This window comes from Apiospora marii (genome assembly GCF_038362585.1).
Source record: "Apiospora marii strain CBS 49790 chromosome Unknown utg000004l_segment0_segment0, whole genome shotgun sequence".
NCBI lineage: Eukaryota > Fungi > Ascomycota > Sordariomycetes > Amphisphaeriales > Apiosporaceae > Apiospora > Apiospora marii.
The window spans coordinates 1293288-1311911 of NW_027117375.1; the positions used below are offsets into that span (position 1 = coordinate 1293288).

The 18624-nt window shown below is 53.0% G+C and overlaps 7 protein-coding genes across 7 annotated transcripts; 3 read left to right on the forward strand and 4 right to left on the reverse strand.

Moving 5' to 3' along the window:
* Window positions 1-865: 865 nt before the first annotated feature.
* Window positions 866-1355, forward strand: PG985_006344 (uncharacterized protein; the record flags this gene model as incomplete). Its single annotated transcript, XM_066826113.1, has 3 exons — window positions 866-998; window positions 1044-1077; window positions 1298-1355. 3 exons carry the CDS (start codon window positions 866-868, stop codon window positions 1353-1355), a joined length of 225 nt encoding a protein of 74 aa, XP_066685720.1.
* Window positions 1356-3749: 2394 nt separating this feature from the next.
* On the reverse strand, window positions 3750-4788 carry PG985_006345 (uncharacterized protein; the record flags this gene model as incomplete). The annotated part of the gene is made up of 6 exons (XM_066826114.1): window positions 3750-4062; window positions 4155-4395; window positions 4469-4503; window positions 4561-4575; window positions 4635-4692; window positions 4755-4788. Coding segments are annotated over 6 exons (696 nt in total), but the record flags the coding sequence as incomplete, so codon positions are not given.
* A 773-nt stretch (window positions 4789-5561) lies between these two features.
* PG985_006346 (uncharacterized protein) lies at window positions 5562-6248 on the reverse strand (the record flags this gene model as incomplete). The annotated part of the gene is made up of 2 exons (XM_066826115.1): window positions 5562-5937; window positions 6004-6248. The coding sequence occupies 2 exons, from the start codon at window positions 6246-6248 to the stop codon at window positions 5562-5564; spliced, it is 621 nt and encodes a 206-aa protein (XP_066685722.1).
* Window positions 6249-7055: 807 nt separating this feature from the next.
* PG985_006347 (uncharacterized protein) lies at window positions 7056-7844 on the reverse strand (the record flags this gene model as incomplete). Its single annotated transcript, XM_066826116.1, has 1 exon — window positions 7056-7844. The coding sequence occupies one exon, from the start codon at window positions 7842-7844 to the stop codon at window positions 7056-7058; it is 789 nt and encodes a 262-aa protein (XP_066685723.1).
* A 1420-nt stretch (window positions 7845-9264) lies between these two features.
* On the forward strand, window positions 9265-10365 carry PG985_006348 (L-asparaginase; the record flags this gene model as incomplete). Its single annotated transcript, XM_066826117.1, has 1 exon — window positions 9265-10365. The coding sequence occupies one exon, from the start codon at window positions 9265-9267 to the stop codon at window positions 10363-10365; it is 1101 nt and encodes a 366-aa protein (XP_066685724.1).
* Window positions 10366-11379: 1014 nt separating this feature from the next.
* On the forward strand, window positions 11380-12186 carry PG985_006349 (uncharacterized protein; the record flags this gene model as incomplete). Its single annotated transcript, XM_066826118.1, has 1 exon — window positions 11380-12186. One exon carries the CDS (start codon window positions 11380-11382, stop codon window positions 12184-12186), a length of 807 nt encoding a protein of 268 aa, XP_066685725.1.
* A 1069-nt stretch (window positions 12187-13255) lies between these two features.
* Window positions 13256-14320, reverse strand: PG985_006350 (uncharacterized protein; the record flags this gene model as incomplete). Its single annotated transcript, XM_066826119.1, has 3 exons — window positions 13256-13776; window positions 13830-14124; window positions 14177-14320. The coding sequence occupies 3 exons, from the start codon at window positions 14318-14320 to the stop codon at window positions 13256-13258; spliced, it is 960 nt and encodes a 319-aa protein (XP_066685726.1).
* Window positions 14321-18624: the final 4304 nt, after the last annotated feature.

Genomic DNA, 18624 nt, shown 5'->3' on the forward strand with positions numbered 1-18624 from the left:
TGGAAGAGACAAGCCACGCCTGAAGAGGAGGTACCTCGAGGCACACTCACTTCCACACATCTGAACCGGGCTACAAGTACATTCATTACCTTCCAATCCTTACCTACCTTGCCTGCCCGCCATCCATGCCAGCCTAACCACCCCATATTACTGCCGATGTACCTACTTGCTTACTTTGCTGGGAGATTTGAATTGATAGATAAAACACTCGAAACCTCCTCGGCAAAACAGGTGGGTGGGAATCTTCCCATGCCATACCTACCTGCAAATCTCGAGATGCGGTGTGTTGCGCACCTGTAGCAAAGGAATAAACCGGAAGTGGAATCGGTCTGGCGGGCATGCTCATGCTGTTGTTTCGTCGTGCTGGTGGTGGCCGTCCCGTCTACCGCCTATCAGAGATCAACAGCTATTACATCCAAGGTACCCAGAGGAACAACGTTGAGGTTATTAGACTCCCACGTCGCAATCGCCTGCGCTGTGTGTGTGCGTGCTCTGTGACTCCCGCCCAGTACATGTACAACCGCCAACCCACCTCGCCAGTAGCCTGGGCGGGTCAGTCAACCTTGTTAGTTAGCACAGCACGTGGAATTTAGCTTGCCCGCGAATGAGAGACAGGCAATGAGATTGATGGCAGGCAAATGGCTGCTGGCTGCTGCCAATGAAAAAAAAAAAAAGTACATGCACCAAAGCAAACAAAGGCCAGAATCTGGGTCGTGCGTGCTGCGAGAGATAGGAGATCTCTCCTGTCTGGTTCTTGGCTCTTTGGGCCCCCCAAATATTTGCTGATGGACCAGACCAAAGTGGACTGAGGGCTGTGCTGTGTGTATCATACTGTAGCAAGCAAGTAGGCAGGCCTTGTTCAGCCATGAATAGAACCATGGAAGACGAAAGATGGGTGGCCGATGAGGCTACCCTCCTACTCCTCCGATACGCCCATCACGGACCAGAACAACGCCAGTGCAGTGCAGTCCGTATCGCTGCGACGTTGGGCGGTTCGTGTATGTAAACTAGGTTGGGAACCATCTGGTAACTAACGCGACTAGACTCTGCCGACATAGCAACAGTACGACGACATACGTAGGTACGGTTACAGGCCCAGGCAAAATACACCTTGCAGGAACCCGATTCACTATCGATTTCGACATCAATATTCACGGGCGCCGACTCGTGCCATTGAGACATTGCTTCATTGCTTGTTTCTACTCCAGGTACAGACCCAGCACCCGGCGAAATATCGAATGTTTGTTTAGATGATCCTGCACCGGGGCCAGGGTCTCATTTATACATACTACTACAGACCTACGGCACCACCTTCACCTGTGGTGGCTGCGCGATACGGCTTGACGGCACCGTAGGAGAGGTCTTCTACCTGCGACGGGGCTGCCTGCCGGTTCTTGTGTTTTCCTTGCCTCCATTCTCTTATCTAAGCGCAGCAAGCCACTTGGGCCTAACGGCTTTTCCTGAACTGCCATAGGCAAACCGAAGTACTCCGTAGTGATGTGTAAAAATGTCGGGAGCGGGAGGGAACTGGACGGCAGGCTAAATTTATCGCTTCTCTATCGTTTCATTCCCACCGTCTGGGTACGCCTGGCCAGCTGGATAAGACATCGGAGGAAATCAAAACATCGATGGGGGGTCTTCCGTTGCAGATTGTCCACCCAATCCAACTGACACGCCCCCGTCCGCTGGGTCAATCAAGGTGCTGGGAACAGAGGTGTGCCGCGGTTACTGGACGGCTGGCCTGTCAACGAACGTGTGATAGCGTGTCGAACAAATTTCGATTCAGACTGGTCATTTTTTTGCTTCTTTTCCACGGCCAACAACCTCGACCCCTAACGGTCGTCTACCGAGCGCCCAATCCGTCCATCCACGGAGTCATGCCTGTAGGCTACATCGCGGAACGGCCGCCTCCCCCAGGGGTTCTGGTTCACGGGTTTGCCATCCATCCTAGGCGTAGAAGGGTGCCCTTGCCATTTTCCTGCGCTTCGGAGGGCGCCACCTTGTCGGATTGGGAATGGCCTCAAAGAGACCCGGTTCCACCATCCCACGCACATGGGACCTGCTAGCCTGTCAGTATCCAGCAACGCCTCCACCGTCAAAAACCCTAGTTCCTGGGCTCTCTCTCCCCTGGAGTTACTTGGTGAATGTACATACTCCTCCCAACTCCTTGCTCCTTGCTTCGCTGGTCATTGAAGCCTGTCAAGTTTTAAGAGGTACGCAAGCAAAGCGGCAGTGCCCTGTCCCATTGATTTGCCGCCCACGTCCCACTCTGCGACCCCTCTCGTCCCCTACATACTGTACCCCCCCCCTTGAATCATCCCACGCTCTCGTCGATACACGGGTATGCATCTTATACGCCTTGTCCACCGTGCGGTCTGGGAGGCTCGATAGCCAATTACCCATTACTCAAGGTTTCCTTTGCCGGGAAAGAAGTAAGCAACGTAGAGTATCAAAAAGACCAATTACAGTAAGCATGATTCTGCTTGAATCGCTGGCCCTTCCGGCCCGAGCGCCCTCTGACGGCGCCGACCAATGAGTGCCCAGGCAGCCCGCACGAGTCGTCCTGCTTGGTTCTTGGGTGTTTCCCGGCTGGGTGCCTGTCTACCACTATGGTTACCCCGATTGCATCATACCTCGACGCATCCCGCCTGCAAGAGAAGGGGGCCTGGGGGCCGCTTGAACTCTCTGGTTTCAATGCGGCAATGCAACAGCAGGCAAGCCCTCCAGGTTTTGTCCAGGTTCTGTCCAGGGTTATGTACGTAGGGTGTGCATGAGGCTGCTGGTATCAAGGCCTAACGAGTTGCATCTCGGTAATGTTCCATTGAAGAAAGAGTGAAATAAGATCGGAAACATGGCGCATCCTGTATTAGTATCTGTAGATATGGCATGCATCCCATGCAAACCAGTTCCCGGCCTCGGCCCATTACTTCGGCTCACTTGCCCATCCTTCATCTCAAGACCCTGAGCTTCGTCATGGCAGGGCTGCAGAGTGGAAACACTTCCTTCCGCCTTCGCTTTGGCCTGGTCCGGCCACGCGCCCTCGGCTCGGTTCATTCCTCGACATCAGCCGAGTGAAGGAACACTTTCTGTCACGAGTGCAGTGGACGCAAAATGCCAATACTGTGTATACAATTTCTTCATGCTGGCAGCTCTTCAACCACGAGATGATTGCGCTCCAAGAGATACATGCCGCCGACAGACATGTCATACAACGCTAACCTACATGGCGACGGCACGGATCGCTTCCTGGTAAAACCCCAACATGATAGAAGATCCGATTCGCAGGCTCGGTGCTACATCCTTCCTGACATCCCACGTACGGCGGGATGTTTGGCAAAAATCAGCACTATCTCGTGAGTATAGGCAAGGTTGTCATGGTTCACCGCTTCTTGAGTGTGCCTCGAATCCTTGGCCCTGCAAACCCTGATAAGCCCGCAACTGGATTCTGTGCTGCCACATGCTCTTCAGAATACGTATGGGTGGATATGTATGGCTCCGGCAAAGACGCACGAACTGCAAAGATTGTTGGGAGCAAAAGCCCTCCGTGACGTCTTTATCAACTCGATTCTATTTGAGGTTCATCATCTTCATAGATGTGCGAAGAGAGGCATACGGAGACACCTCCTTCTTTGGCGCACAGCACAGGCTGTTGTCATGATAGATATTATACACGCTGACATTTCTCGTCAACCATATTTGTCCCATAATCGAGCCGCCTCATGAATCGGGAGGGTTTGCATCCCTTACTGGTGTCGCACCTCGTACTTCTCGTCGGGGAGATACAGGTGCCGGTCGGCTCCCTCCTTGGTGAGCACAACCATGCGGATGACACCGCCGGAACTGCCGTCCCACTTGATGGCCTCGGAAAGCGCACCCTTGACGAACTTGACCGCATCCGCCTCCTCCATGCCTTCCCGCCAGTTCGCATCGCAGTAACCGTAGATGTATGTTGAGCCAGAACCGCCGATAGCATAGGATTGCTTGTGTAATGAGCCACCCAGGGGGATGGAGTAGACCTGGCCACCGTGTCGCTCGTCCCATCCGGCGATGATAAGTCCAGCACTGTTCAAATAATCATGTTAGTCCTCCCAAGGTACCGTGATACACCCTTCGTCGTCGATCATCGTTGTATATGAAGGAAACAGGGCACCAACCTCAAGCGGTCCTTGTTGGAGTAGCAGATCTCCTGGAAGATGGCGGCCGCAGTCTGGGTAGTCGGGGGCTTGCCATTGCGCATGTGGAACATGCCCAGCTGGTACTGGACAATGTCGGCCACAGCTTGCGTGTCGGCCGCGGAGCCGGATCGGCAGCACCAGATCGTGTCGGCGACTCTGGTAAGCTTGTCTGTCACTCGGTTCGCAATGTACGCTCCGGTCGTGGTTCTTGAATCGGCACCTAGAGAGTATTATCAGCCTCGAAGCCCAATGAATGAATAGTCATGATGCGACAGGCAGCGTAATTTGCTTACCAAGAATAACACCGTCCTTGAATGTGACCGCCATGCTACGTGACTGTCAGTGCACATGGCCGGGCTATTTGCAGTTACCGGCCGGGACTCACATGGAGGTACCGAGGCTGGTGGGCAGTACGTTAGCATGATCATCGCAGCATCAAGAGGATGGGCGGGGACTTACTTGACCTCTCCCTTCTTTAATCTGTCCATATCGACGTGGATGCCATCTGTTGCATGGGCTGTATCAGTGACTCTGTAGTTTCCCTGGCACGAGGCTGACCAAGCCGTGCGATCACCGTACCTTCGTTCAGGACGCCTGTGTTTCCGAACTCCATCTTGGTTGGTTTGTGGTGAGACTTTATTTGCTGGGTTTATCGCTCAAGAGAACCCTTTCAATCGTCGGGTTCGTCGTAGGCCGTTGTGGGTGGGATTTGTTGTTGGATGTTCTTGGGGTTGGGAAGCGGGAAACGAATAGGTAAGGTAGCCTGCCTCGTTTGCCCACCTGGAAGCTTGAGGTCGTTGAGCTCAGGCAGCTCCAGACGCGTTAGCTCACCAATTATGACACCCGTAGCCCTGCAGCTGATGGGCCCGTGCACCCGATGCGGTACGAGGCTACATACATTACATCAACGAATTGCATAGGTATATTCACATGCGACTTACAGCTCGTTGACATATCCTCTTACCTAAAAGGAAACATACTACTACCTATATTACCTACTGCTACGTTTCTGGAAGTGATTGTGTTTCGCGATGTTCAAATCACGTAGCCTGGTACATATTGAGGTTGTTGACAATATGCCTGAACGCTTATCATAATGCGACACAAGCTACTGAAGCGATTTTGCCCGTATCTGAGGTAAGCAGGGAGTTTCGAATTGCCAGCGAAATATTCTATGTATACGAAGAAATAATGAACAAAATGCGAGTAAATGCGACCCCTTTGGTAAATATCAAATTATCCAAAAGCCCAACGCCGTTCGCCATGCTTTAAAGGTTTACACCACAGTGGTATACTGCTTGCGTCAATCAAGCCTTGGGTCTGCGGATGTGTCAGCTGCTTGCAAATCAAACACCGCGCATATTCGATAAGCGGGCTCCGGAGCACTCACGAGTCCTTCTCCAGCTTCAGCTCGGTGGCGCCCTCCTTCTTCTTCTTGTCTTTGTCCTTGTCCTCGTCGCCGCAGCCGCAGTCGTAAAAGTCGCCAATGTTGTTGCAGTCGAAGATGGGTTTGTGGAGCCGCTCGTTGACCTGGTTGTGCATGAAGCAGGCCCAGCCCGCGGCGGCGTTGCGCGAGCTGACCTGGGGCGGGTACTTCTTCAGGAGCCCCTGGAAGTGCCGCGCGCAGTCGCCGCACGGGTAGAGACGCGAAAACAGCTGCATATAGGTCTTGAGCGCCAGCGAGTCGTCTTCGGTCGGCTTTTCCGGGAATCGCGCCATCATCGTGTGCAGCAGCTTCCAAGAAGCGCGGCCCAGCTCCGCCCTGTAGCAAAAGGAGTTACGTTAGAAATTGACCGTTGCCGTTAAAAGGGAGCGGGTTGCAACCTACTTGATTGTCGCGTTCTCGAGCTTCGGCGCGATAGCACCGCCGGATATGAAAGTGCTCGACAGATCAATGCCGGCCATCTTGGAATCGGACAGAGCTGCTGCCGCTGGCTCTGCCTTGCCACCGCTAGGTGGTGGGGTGAAGACCTGTGGTACACTGTTCGTCCGCACGCGCGAGGACATCATGAAGGATAGGCCGAGGAATGCGGCAACCGCCAACATGACGACCATGGAGATATGGCGCGCCATCGTAGCTGTTGCGGTTATGCCGGACCACTTCGGTTCTTCGGATCGGATTGTAGGTACTGTACTACTCCCTGGTAGGAATGGGTGAGACTGCGATGCAACGTGGATGGGAAAAGCAATCCAGAGGAATAATCAAATAAGGAGCGGAAGTTTATGTCGCCAGAAAAGGAGCAAAAGTTTATTGAGCTGGAGGCATCATGATGAAACAGTCGTGGGGTTTTGGTTTGTCTGCAGTCAATCATCCGAGGTGTCCAGTAATTATTCTGTACGAGCATCAATTGCGGCGGGCCTACTTGTAGTAGTAGTAGCCTAAAGTCAACTTTCAGGGTCTCATCTCCGGGACCATCTCGACTCCCGACCCCCCTAAAACAAGTGCCATGGGTCAGTCGATCTCTGCTGATAATGGGGCAATTGCTGCTCAAGGCGCTACAGTTTCCTCTAACCTGGGTCGCCTAGCTTCCAGAGGGTTGGTACCAAATAGGAAATTTGGCCTTCACCGCCTTCTGCTCTCGTTCTACTACTAACCTATGTAAGTCTGACATGTGCGCCTCACACATACGCCTTCATTGTCTTCCGGAAAAACATATGTTATTGCAAATTACTGCTAAATCTTCCGTTATTATGGATTTCGAGCCCCTTGGTCTCTGCCCAAACCGCTCATATTTGTCCACAAATCCGAGTGGTGCATCGGCTTCATTGGCTCCCCGGCCGAAGTGAATCCTTGACAGTCTGAGGCAAACCATGCCTAGGGACCAATACATGCAACAAATGACGGCGCGATGATGTGCAACTCCCCAAGTCTATATCGCTTTAGGTATCACCGACCCATCCGCCATCGACGACGTGACTGCCTCCAGTGATGGCACTGGAATCATCTGCAGCCAGGAACAACATGAGCCTGGCGACCTCAGCGGGCACCAGGACGCGCTTCAGGCTCTGCGCCCTCAGTGTCGACTCCTCGTACTCCTTGGTGAGCACCTCGTCGATCTGCCGCTGCGTCGCGATGGACCCCGGCATGATTGAATTTACCCGGATCCCAAACTCCCCAAACTCTTTGCTGTGCATCCTCGTCATTCCCATGATGGCCGCCTTGGCTGTCGTGTAGACCGGGACGTCGGTGGCCGGGATCCGCCAAGTGATGGATCCCATGTTGATGATGCTGCCCGAACCTTTCTTCTTCATCGAGGGCGCGATGTGCTGGGTCAGGAAGAACTGGTGGCGTAGGTTCACATTGATGTCCTGGTCGAACGACTCGGGGGTGACCCCCGCGGTCGGCACCCGGGCACTGGCGCCGGCAGACGCAGCATTGTTAATGAGCACGTCGACCACGTCATGTTCGGCCAGGACCGCCTCAGCACATTTCTTGAGCTGGTCCAGGTCTGTCACATCGCAGTGCAGAAACCGTGGTTGTGATGAACCTGGGATGTCTTTGATATGCCCCAGCAGTTTAGCAGCCGAGCTCTCCGAGTAGTCGAAGAAGACGACATTGGAACCCTGTCTGCAAAACAATTCAACTGCGGCTGCGCCGATACCCTCAGCACCGCCGGTGATGAGAACGGTTTTGTTCCTCAGGCTCGGGTAGGTAGCAAAGTTATCCATCTTGGGACCTGGGCAGCAGTGTGGGCGCGCAGGAGAAGGCGGGGTTTGCGCAATTTGCCAGCTACTTGTGCTTCACCAAAGATAGCTCAATTCCTCTGGGTTATTAGCCAGCAGGAATCTCGGACCCCGAATGAGGGGGCGTCCAGTATGTTTTATATCTCCGACAGCCTGCCGAGAGGCCGTCGTCATGTTTTCTCCGAAATCATCCTGGTTGGGCCAAACAGCCAAGAGAAGGATGCATAAACTATTGGGCAACAGTTTGCGCTGCGCATATGCCCTCTTATATGCTGTTAACACGGGTTGACCATCCAGGTCCGTCCCGTTTAACGGCCCACCCGATAGAGTGGGAAACTCCGCGCATTACATACTTGAGTCTGGCTTTTCCTCGGGCTCTCCCTTTTCACTATATGTCCTCAGCTCACACTCGACAAAGGAGACAACGGGCGATGATGCGGGGGAGGGAGGGAGGGGGTCCGGGTGTGGAGGGGACGTGGGGGAGTGGATATAAGCTACATATGTATGCCACCGGCTCTCCAATTCTAACGTACCTAGCTATCATGTTCATGATCCTGACAGCACTTCGGGCATAGACTATCTGTTTCTTCCTCGCCTAGGCAGGTGGTAGCAAACCGCATATCCGAGTCCAGGTAGAACTGACTTGGTCCAGCAGATATCAACTTCGAAGGCAACCTTTCCATGCCAATGCCACTTCCGCCAATCCCGCGCTTACTCTCTTGGTAGGCACGCTCAGATCAGTATCTGCCTCTCATGGAACCACCCTATGCGGCGATACCTCCTCAGCTCCAACCCGCCTTGGCGGTCATGGTGGTTTCGATAGTTGAGAGGGATCTACTCAATATCAGTATCTTGTCGGCCCAATTACATAATAAGACATGTCAGCGTCAGTGTCAAGCGACATCGGCTCTTTGACAGCGAGCTGCAATTGCGGACCGGGTTCCCATTATGTGCGCGTAATGTGGACTTGGCAGCCTCGGCGGCCGTGGTAGCGCATGGTAGCTGGGTTGACCGACTCAGTTGCTGTCAATAAAAGATAAGCAACCCGTTAGCTTCGGGGTGCCACCCGGTCGGATAAGCTACGCCTGCGATACCCAGCCCCGCCCCGGATGACTCCGCTTGCACTCGAGAATTCCCGAGTCTGGAATAGCCCCTGCTGTCAGCAGATACGGCCCCGGTCGTTTTTATCGCACTACTTGTTTGTATAGCTTGTCAACAACTTGCTAGCAGAAGCCGCAGTCCAGTTATCAGGTGGAACTCACCCAGCCGGTATCTTATTACTCACCTTGTCAGATGCCAATTATTTAAGGCCATGCTGCCTCCCGGGCTATGAGGCCAAGTCAAGCAACCCACCGGCTCCTTTCCAAGTCATCTGCACTAGAGCCCAAAGCCCTCTCCCAGCAACATGGTGTCTGTCAAGTTTCTCCTGTCCCTCGGGACGAGCCTCGCCCTTGCGTCCCCTGTGCCTGCTCCTCCCAGCCCTTTGTTGATGGACCGCGAGGTGGGCCACTTCAACGCCAGCCGGCCCAACGTCACCATCTTCGCGACAGGAGGCACCATTGCCGGCAGCGCCGGATCGAGCGACCAGACGACTGGTTACGAGGCCGGCGCTTTGGGTGTTGATGTCCTGATTGACGCCGTCCCCCAGCTCTGGAATGTCTCGAACCCGAGCGGTATCCAGTTCGCCAACGTCGGCTCCTCGGAGATGACGCCGGCGCTCCTCCTGAACCTGACGCAGATGGTGCAGCAGGAGCTGGACAAGCCCGAGGTCACGGGCGTCGTCGTCACCCACGGCACCGACACCCTGGAAGAGACGGCCTTCTTCCTCGACATCACCCTCCGCACCAACAAGACCGTCGTCGTCGTCGGCGCCATGCGCCCCGCCACCGCCATCAGTGCCGACGGCCCCATCAACCTACTCGGGGCCGTGACCGTCGCGGCGTCGCCGTCGGCCGCGGGCCGGGGCGTCATGGTCGTGCTCAACGACCGCATCGCCAGCGCCTACTACACGACCAAGACGCAGGCCAACGCGCCCGACACCTTCAAGTCGTACGAGCAGGGCTTCCTCGGCTACCTGCTCAACATCAAGCCCGTCTTCTACTTCCAGCCCGCCCTGCCCACCGGCCGGCCTTACTTCAACGTCACCGAGACCGCCGCCACCGACCTGGCCCCGGTCGAGATCCTCTACGGCTACCAGGGCCTCGACCCCAAGCTCGCCGCCGCCGCCGTCGCCGGCGGCGCCAAGGGCCTCGTCTGCACGGGCATGGGGGCCGGCAGCTGGACTCAGCCTGGCCAGAAGGCCCTGGAGCAGCTCGTCAAGGAGAACGGCACCGCCGTCGTCTTCTCGCGCCGCACCATGGACGGCTTCGTGGACTCCCGACCGGTCGGGTACGGCGGGGGCTTCCTGAATCCGCAGAAGGCTCGCTACACGCTCATGCTCGCGCTCAGCGCCGGCTACGGCGACGAGGAGTTGCGCGCGCTGTTCGAAGCCCAGAGCCCGGCCTAGATGGTTGGATGGTTGTTGTCGTGAGGAGTGGAATGGGGATTCTTGACCCCTTGACAACGAATATATGAGAATCTTCCTGCTTATGCCCCGTTATGAGTTATATATATATAGATACCTATAAACACGTAATTATAATAATTACTATACGTATAAGCTTTTATAATTAAAACTTATATTATAATACTTTATATTTAAAATTTATTTTAATTTAAAATTATTAAATTAATATTTAATACTCTCTTTTATAAATTACACGTGATTTAAATAAAATATAGTTAATTATAAGCGAGGTAATTTTAATTTATTAAACAGTAGTTATAAAGATTTATTAAAGTAGTAATAAAAGGTAAAGTTATTTATAAGTATTTTATAATATTATTTAAATATAACTATTAAGAGATAAGAGATAAAATAAACTATATATATATAAAAGGTATAATTAAAAACTATAACATTTAAACCGGGTGTTTAAACGTTATTTCAATAGACAGGGGTTATAAAGACTATCGGCGGTGAATTAGGGGCGGAATATGTGAGCTACCCCTACCTGGGATAGGGGCTACTGGGGTCAAATAAGGGTATTTTTTATATTTCTTCCTGCTTCCTGGTATTCCCGAGGACTTCGGTTTCGTGCCACCGTCAACGTCCCAACTGGCAGGATAGGGCGACTTCTCTTTTCTTTTTTGCGACCCCAACAGATGGAACGTCAGCATGGTCACCTGAGTCCGGCTCACTGTATGACCGGGACAGTGGTATCGTGTGCCGGGTGTAGGAACACAAAATCTGACTTGTCTCAAGATCACGCAGGCAGTAGTCTTCTCGCCTGTCACAGGCCTGACTGTGAGAATCATCTCATAGCTGTCGGTTTCTCCCACCAGATATCCTCCCCTTTTTCTCGTCAAAAAAACAAGTCATAGTCCACGTCCTCAAGGTATTTGCTCGTTCGATGCGGACTTCTAAAAACCGAATTCTTTAGTCATCTCTTTCCCGTGACACAAAGACTTATGATTACACATGGCCAACTCCTCGGACCCCGCTTTTGGCTATTCCGTCTTGCCAAACCAAGCATCCCGAGGGCTATTCCAGCGCTTCTTCCCCGCGTGGAACGACGGTTTGCAGGTATGGCTCCATAGCGACTGCGCTTCGCAGCTGCAGGACTACCAGCGCGGGAAAAGCGCGTACCACGCGATCGACTGCCTCTTGCAGCACTTTCCCGAGTTCCGCAAGGCCGAGATGGCCGTCTCCAGCGTCATCCTGGGCCTGATCCCCGTCGTCATCCAGCAGCTCGGCGCCACCACCATCGAGATCGGAGCGCTGTCGCTACGGCGGCCGCTGTTGTCCGCCATCCTCGCTTTGGGGTCGCCCGCCGTCATCCCCAAGAGGGCGGGCGACTACACGCCTCAGAGTGTTGGGTGGAACGGTGGCAATAACAACAATAACAACAACGGGCAGGTCGTCACGGAAAGCAGCGGAGTGGCCATGCGGAAATATATTTTGTGGCATGGCGTCCTACACTACGCTGTCTACGCGGCCGCCCTAGCATCGTTGGGAAACGTAGCCTATCTGTCCTACCAGCTCGGTTACCAGGCCGTCACCTGGCTGCTGTACACGGCGACTTCGGTGCACCTCGCATTCGGGACCATGGTTTTGGCCAGCCTGCTGTTCGTAAGAATCGCCGACGCCACCATGATCCTCGGTCGGTTCATCGCCAGCACCATCGTCAACCGGCTCATCCTTGTCTACGAATTCACGCGGATTCAGCAGCTGGGGTTCATTTTCAGCGTGGGAATGCCACCGACTTCGGCACCATATCGAAGTTAGCCAGTGGCTTACTGACTGGGTAAATTTCAAAAGTTTATAGTCCCGTTGGTCACGCAACTTGGCAGGGGGGGAAACCGCTCAGAAATGTAACATCGTCTTCTGAACTACGAAGACTTGGAGTCTCTGTTTAATCACATTTATTGACGTTTTCGTCAGCCGATACCTGTACATATGCGGCCAAGGCTATTTCCTTTGACATACCATGTAGGCAGTTGGTTTCTATCAGTTATCCTTCGCATATATCAAACATCGAAAATTCTTGGGCAAGTCTCGACAGATTGTTGTGATACACATCGATCGTCGGCACGAGACGAATTAAACCCACTTCCAGACAGAAAAGAAGGCATAAAGAAGAAAACTATGTCACGACATTTTTATCCAGAAGACCTGATAACTGGATTTCAGAGGTATGCAGCAAAATATCTCATGCAAGACAAGAAAACGACCAATCATTATTATCACTGCCTGATATAGCAATACTAACGAGGCACTCGACTGCACTGCCATAACTGTTAAAAATAGCCAGGAACGAGTCGTCACATCTTCGAACACCTGGCCCAAGGCAGTGCGTTTGACAGGCAGGTGTCTTCGCGCCCAGAAGAAACCTGTTCATGGCTCATCAATCAGTTTACTTTATGCGGCGGCTTGGCATAAGTTTGGAAAGCCGAGGGAGGGCAGCTCCTAGCGCTGACATGAAACCCAGTCAGAGATGTTTCGAAGGGATTGTTACTAAGGGGGTAATTGGCTGGGCCGGGCGCAGATATGCAGCAAGCCGGTTATTATCCGTCTGAGAGGCACGGTCTGAGCAATCACAACTACAGAATGGCTTACACGGCATGGTGTTGGAAGGAAATCGGGATTTTTTTTTTTTTTTTGGTGGCGCATGAGCTTTGTATTCATCTAGTGTCTTCAGCTGTGTGTGTATCTATATGCAGTTTGCGAACATGTCTACATGAAGCACATTACTACATCAGCCGGTATCTATTAAGGCGTGGTAAATCAAACAGAACTAAGGAAATCTTTCTCCGTGTTCTCGTGCAGCATCGTCATCTTTTCCCGGTGGAGACAGTTATGCGGCGGGTTTCGCAACCGACGCCACCGTCTCGGCGCCCATCGAAAGCATGTTGGCCTGACCCAGGGTGTTCTGGGCGAAGCGGGAGTTGAACTTGACGACGTTGCGGACCTTCTCGTAGCTGGCCGTGGAGATCTTCAGCTTCTGCGTAGCAACCATCCAGCTGACGCCCTCAGTGCAAGGGGGCGTGGTCAGGGACCCAGAGTAAGCCTGGAAGTTGCCCGCCTTGATGGTGTCAACGAGCTCCGACATGACAAGAGGCTTGCTCTTGGTCACGGTGCCGGGTGCCTTGATCTCCTCGATGGACGAGAAGAGGGTCTCCAGCATGGTGGACGCGGATGCCGAGGCGTTCAGCGGGGTGAAGGGCATGACCTTCATGCCGGCAGCAAATCGCTTGTTCGCCAGGGCGTTGTGGCGGGCCTGGAGGGCAGCGCTGTTGGCGCCAGTATCGATGTCAATGTAGACGCCGATGACAGAGACCTCCTTGGCTTCGCTCTGGAAGACCATGTGCATTTCCACTGTAGGCCATCGTTAGGAACTCTGTTGTTGTCGGCAGTGGGGGTCAACTTACTCGGCATGCTGGTGCCGTTGTCCAGATGCTCACTAGGCTGGTGGAAGTGGAATTGCTTCATTTCGAACTCGGTTCCTCCCACGTTGATCTTGGCACCGGAACCTTCCATGACACCCTCGATAGTCGTGCCAAGGTTCTCAAACTCTATGCCTTGGGGCGCATCAGGGATCTCCAGACCGACTTCGGCAGCTCCCATGATGTTGAACTGGCCATCGACCATGCTGATGGGTGACTGCTTCGTGCCCATGGCGCAGGCAGAGTTCGCGGCGTCCAACGTGGCCCACTTGAAAGGCCCCTATGTTCCGAGTCAGTTCTGTCTCTATCCCATCTTCTGAGAACCGGCTTACCGTTTCGCCAAAGTAACCGAACTTGCCAACCTCGACACCACCGCCCTCGGCCCGTGTATGGAGATGTGTGCGTGACCCACAGAAACCAAATACAGGAGAGGCGGCCATGGCCATCAAGGCGAAAACGGATAGTCTGGAAGCCATTGTATAATAGATAAGAGAGACCGATCAAGGAGGTGAAGGAGGAGAACACGGCAATGAGCGAGTGGGATAATGTATACTGAGGTGGCGACGGTGAAGGAGTAGGTGTTGGATAATAGACAGAACCAAAAACAGAAAGACTCTAGCTCACGGAGCGAGTAAGTATTATTATATAATAAGAATGATGAGATGAGAAAGAGAGATGAATATTCAGACCCAGATTGCGCTCCACGAGTAGAACCCAAAAACCATGATCCCGAGAGACGTAATCTAACATATATGTACTCGATAGTGGGCGTCCACACTGGGCTTGGCGGCGCATCATTACTCGAACAGAGATACAACAGTACCCGAGAGGGATTGGTCGCATGCGAGCAGGCAGGGGTCGGCCGTGAAAACGTCCTGAAACCTACGCAACGTGTACCGAGGGACCTGGTACCGAGCAAGGGTCCGGAGGGGCCTACCTGATGTTTGGTTCCGTCGTTAGGACCTGGGCGGCGAATCAGGAGGCGGCTGATGGGGTGCAGAGCCTACCCCGGACTGCGAACAGGTAAAGTTCCGGCAAAGGCCGAAACACCCTGCCGGAGAGAGGACGAGGTAAAGAAGTGGTTCTCAAGCCCAGCCAACCCCTCCAAGACAGCTCATCCCTACCCGTATACGAACGCCAAGTGGCATAGAGAAGCATCCGAAGTATCATGTGCAGACTCCCAGGCGAGAAGGAGCCGAGAGGCCTCGATGGGATTGGTCTCCTCCTGCTGCCGCGCCGACTTGGCCAAGGCTGGGCAACCTCAATGTCCCAGATGCGGTAAGGGAACGGCTTGATCGGTGTTCAATGTACGTACATAGATTCACTAGACGAACACGGCATGGCAGCCAGCAGAAACGAGAACTTGGTAAACAGTTTTGGCTGGAGTGGCGAAGTGCCAAAGGAACATGAGGCTAGGCTAGAACTACTAGCCATCCAACCTGTTTTGTGTTTCCCATGAAAGCGGCACCCAATGAGAGAGGCGGACGTATCTGACCAACTGACGAGAGGAAGAGACGAAGGATGACAGACACCCACACACAGAGAGAGGGGAGGGAGTAGAGGAAGTGAAGCCGCCGTCACCACCACCACCGAACCCACGAACCAGTCGGAGAGGAGACGACGGGCGAATTCCACCCCGGGCCAAGAAGCGGTATGCAGCAGTCTGGCTGAGCAGGTCCATCAAGACCGCGACGTTGGGTCTTGGATCGCCAAGGTATAACGTCTTTTTCGTGAAGATCCGCTCTTGGAGTCTCGGCGCTTGGCTGGCTGGCAGAGCAAGACTGGACTGTCGGTTGACTGGACGGTACTGGAGAGGGGGGGAAAGAAGCCAAGAGGTCAGCGTGAGCTAAGCAATGCAGCATTATTGGCACCTCCTGGTTGCCTTGGCAGGGTGAGATGGCAGAAGGCGAAGCCTGTAGCTGCGACGCGCCAGGAGGCCATCCACGAAATAATCATGCCATTTTACCCAAACTTGTGCTTGGCAAATTGGCTGATGGGCCTGGGCACGACCTCCTTCCTTAGCCACCACGCCTCTGGCAGAGAGAACTTTTCCATTTGAACCGCCGAATGTTGTGTAGGTATGCGAGAAATATGCCCAAAGCAGGAATCGGCGCCGCGTATTTCTGTTTGGCTTGGAAGGAATGAAACGCGATTCCTAGATATCTCCTCCACTGGGCTGAAATGCGACCTTTTTTTTTTTTTTTTTTTCTTCTTCAATGCGGATTACTCATGTATTGGTAGAATCAATTGACTTAGTACGGGTGGGCAGGGGACCTTTTCGGCGTGGGCGGGGCCACACCCACGTGCACATCAAGCTACCCTCTCTCTTACTGAGCAGTGCTGCTGCAGTGCCATTGAAAAGTAGGTTGATATTGAATCATTTTGCAACACCCAGGACGATGGCTAAGGCTATCGCAAGTTAAAAATAAAGTCAAAAAGGTAGCATAAAGTTATGTCAAGTGCAGCCGTAATTGCTATACAGCAACTGCGCAGTAATCGCGCATCAAACGGGCGGTTGCTGATGGTTCCGGGTCTCTGGGAACATCCCATGCCTGCTGACACAGTGATGGACAAACACACAAGCACGAGGACAAAATCAATGTGGTCGTTCTTATTTTTGGCCCATCTGAGGTTCTGAATCTGACAGACCTCGAAACTCCGAACCAAGCCTCAGCCCAAGCAGGAGTCAAGACCAAGATTAGTGCGCACTCGTGAAACGGGCGGTCCGGGGAAACACGCTACAACCTAGGGCGTTGCTTGGTACTCCGTACATACCACCATAAACTTGCCTGCACCTCCAAACCGCATGGTACCTGCGCGGCCGGCAGGCCTAGAACCCTCAAGCCTAGAACCCTCAAGCGAAGCCCCTTGGTTCTTGGCTTGTTTAATTACTACTACTGGTCAATGGTTGTCAGATAATATATTGGTCCATATACATATTGTGAGAGATTGCTAGGTCCTGAGGTCTGTGCATGCAGAAATGAAGAACAGAAGCATCGCCATCGATGCCAGCCGTCGAGTCATTCGGCGATGTCACTCATTCGCTTCCTGGTCTTTGAGACGAGAGATGTGCATTCTACAGCGACGAATGATCAAATGATTGACGATTACCACCGTAAGTTTCCACGGTTCCGCGATCCGATGCCAGGCAGAAGGAGCAAGGCGAGGAGGTCGTTGTTCACTTCAGACGAACAGGGGCGAGCTGGCGGCTACGGTCTACATAGTGCTTTCAAACAGTTTAAGGCTGGCGCCGGATTTTGGCTGGTGGCACGGCGGGTGGCATGTGGCAATGTGGCTTGTGCGGTGCCATGTGCCATGTGCCATCCATCCCGCAGGCCCGAGTATCAGGATATCCCCGGACCACAACCAGACGCTCGACATTTGATGGCCACGGGATTTCCCAGAACCAAACTCTATTTCAAACCTTATCTGTCCAAGACGTGCCTTGGTCTGCATACACTATATACACATACACTGCCGCAAAAGGCAACCAGAACCACCCAGGCGCCTGTTTATAATGTTCGTTAGATGAGTCTTGGCTCTTGGCCAAAGCATGATATACTACCCAACGAGATCACCACGTTATCTTGGACACAGCAGCAACATCGTCGTCAAGGCCCAGAGGTCTCGCCACGACACGAATCAGTCAAGATGGCAGCACGTTAATTAAATTGCTCTCTCGGCCAGCCCACGTTGTTGCTTTTGACTCGTCGGCCAGTCATTTGCCCAGCTGCCATTACTCGATCGATGATTTTTATTTTTGGTTATTCTTCTTGACAACGACTCGATTGGCAAATCAGCTGGACAATAAGATAGTGACCATGGGATCAATCCTCGAATTCTTGATTCCTTTGTCCTTTGTGACCCCAACCATGCAAGAACCCCCCCTGGTATAATCACGCGTCACGACTGGGGCCGACAGGGTTTCCCCGTCAAATTCCGAGCTGTCGGAAAACACATTGGTACCGGAGGCCGCACAGTCGTATTGAGCAGACAATTTCCAAGGCATGACGATCGACTGGTCTCCGCTTCAGACGCGGCATGTGCCGTCTGCATCTTGTTGGATTCAACCTCCTGCTTTGCGACTATGCGACTATGCGACTGCTTGGCGAGAATGTCTCCTATCAATTGAGGCAAAGAGGGGTGATAGAATCAGAGGTAACCAGACTTTGTTAGACAGGCCATCACAGGCCATCACAGGCCATGTGAAACTACTTCGTATCGACTTATCTTATAATTTCTGAGAGCACCTGGGGGCCCGAAGCTGGCTATTTCTAGAGACCGCCAACGACGAAGGGCGATATAACATTCAAAGTTGGCTGACTCCCTACGATCATTTGGATTGTACACAGCTGATGATAGCTGGCGGTTGCAGTTTCGTAGCTTTGCTTTGATGGACATAAAATTTGCCCTAACGGCTCGTTCAGGCTCACTTTCGAGACGTTGGGGGTGTTAGTGTAAGCAGGAGTAGCCATCAACTTTCTCCGGGCCTGAGCATGATTCCTCAAGAAACGACAAAGGACTGTCTGCCCGACAATGAGCCGTCGGCGTGAATGAGCGATGAGGGTCTATGGTTTCTTTGTGACAGGAGACTGGTGGCTTGAGTACTGTTGAAAAGGACATCAAGAAAACCCAATGCCGTCAAAAAGATATCTGAGACATTCTTAGTAGTATGCGCCATTATCCCTACTACTCATACAATGACTTTGTCTACCGACGTGACACAAAAGACGGCCCGTCGAGCTTTTATCTCAGGGGTCTGTCAACGGGGTTGCAAGCA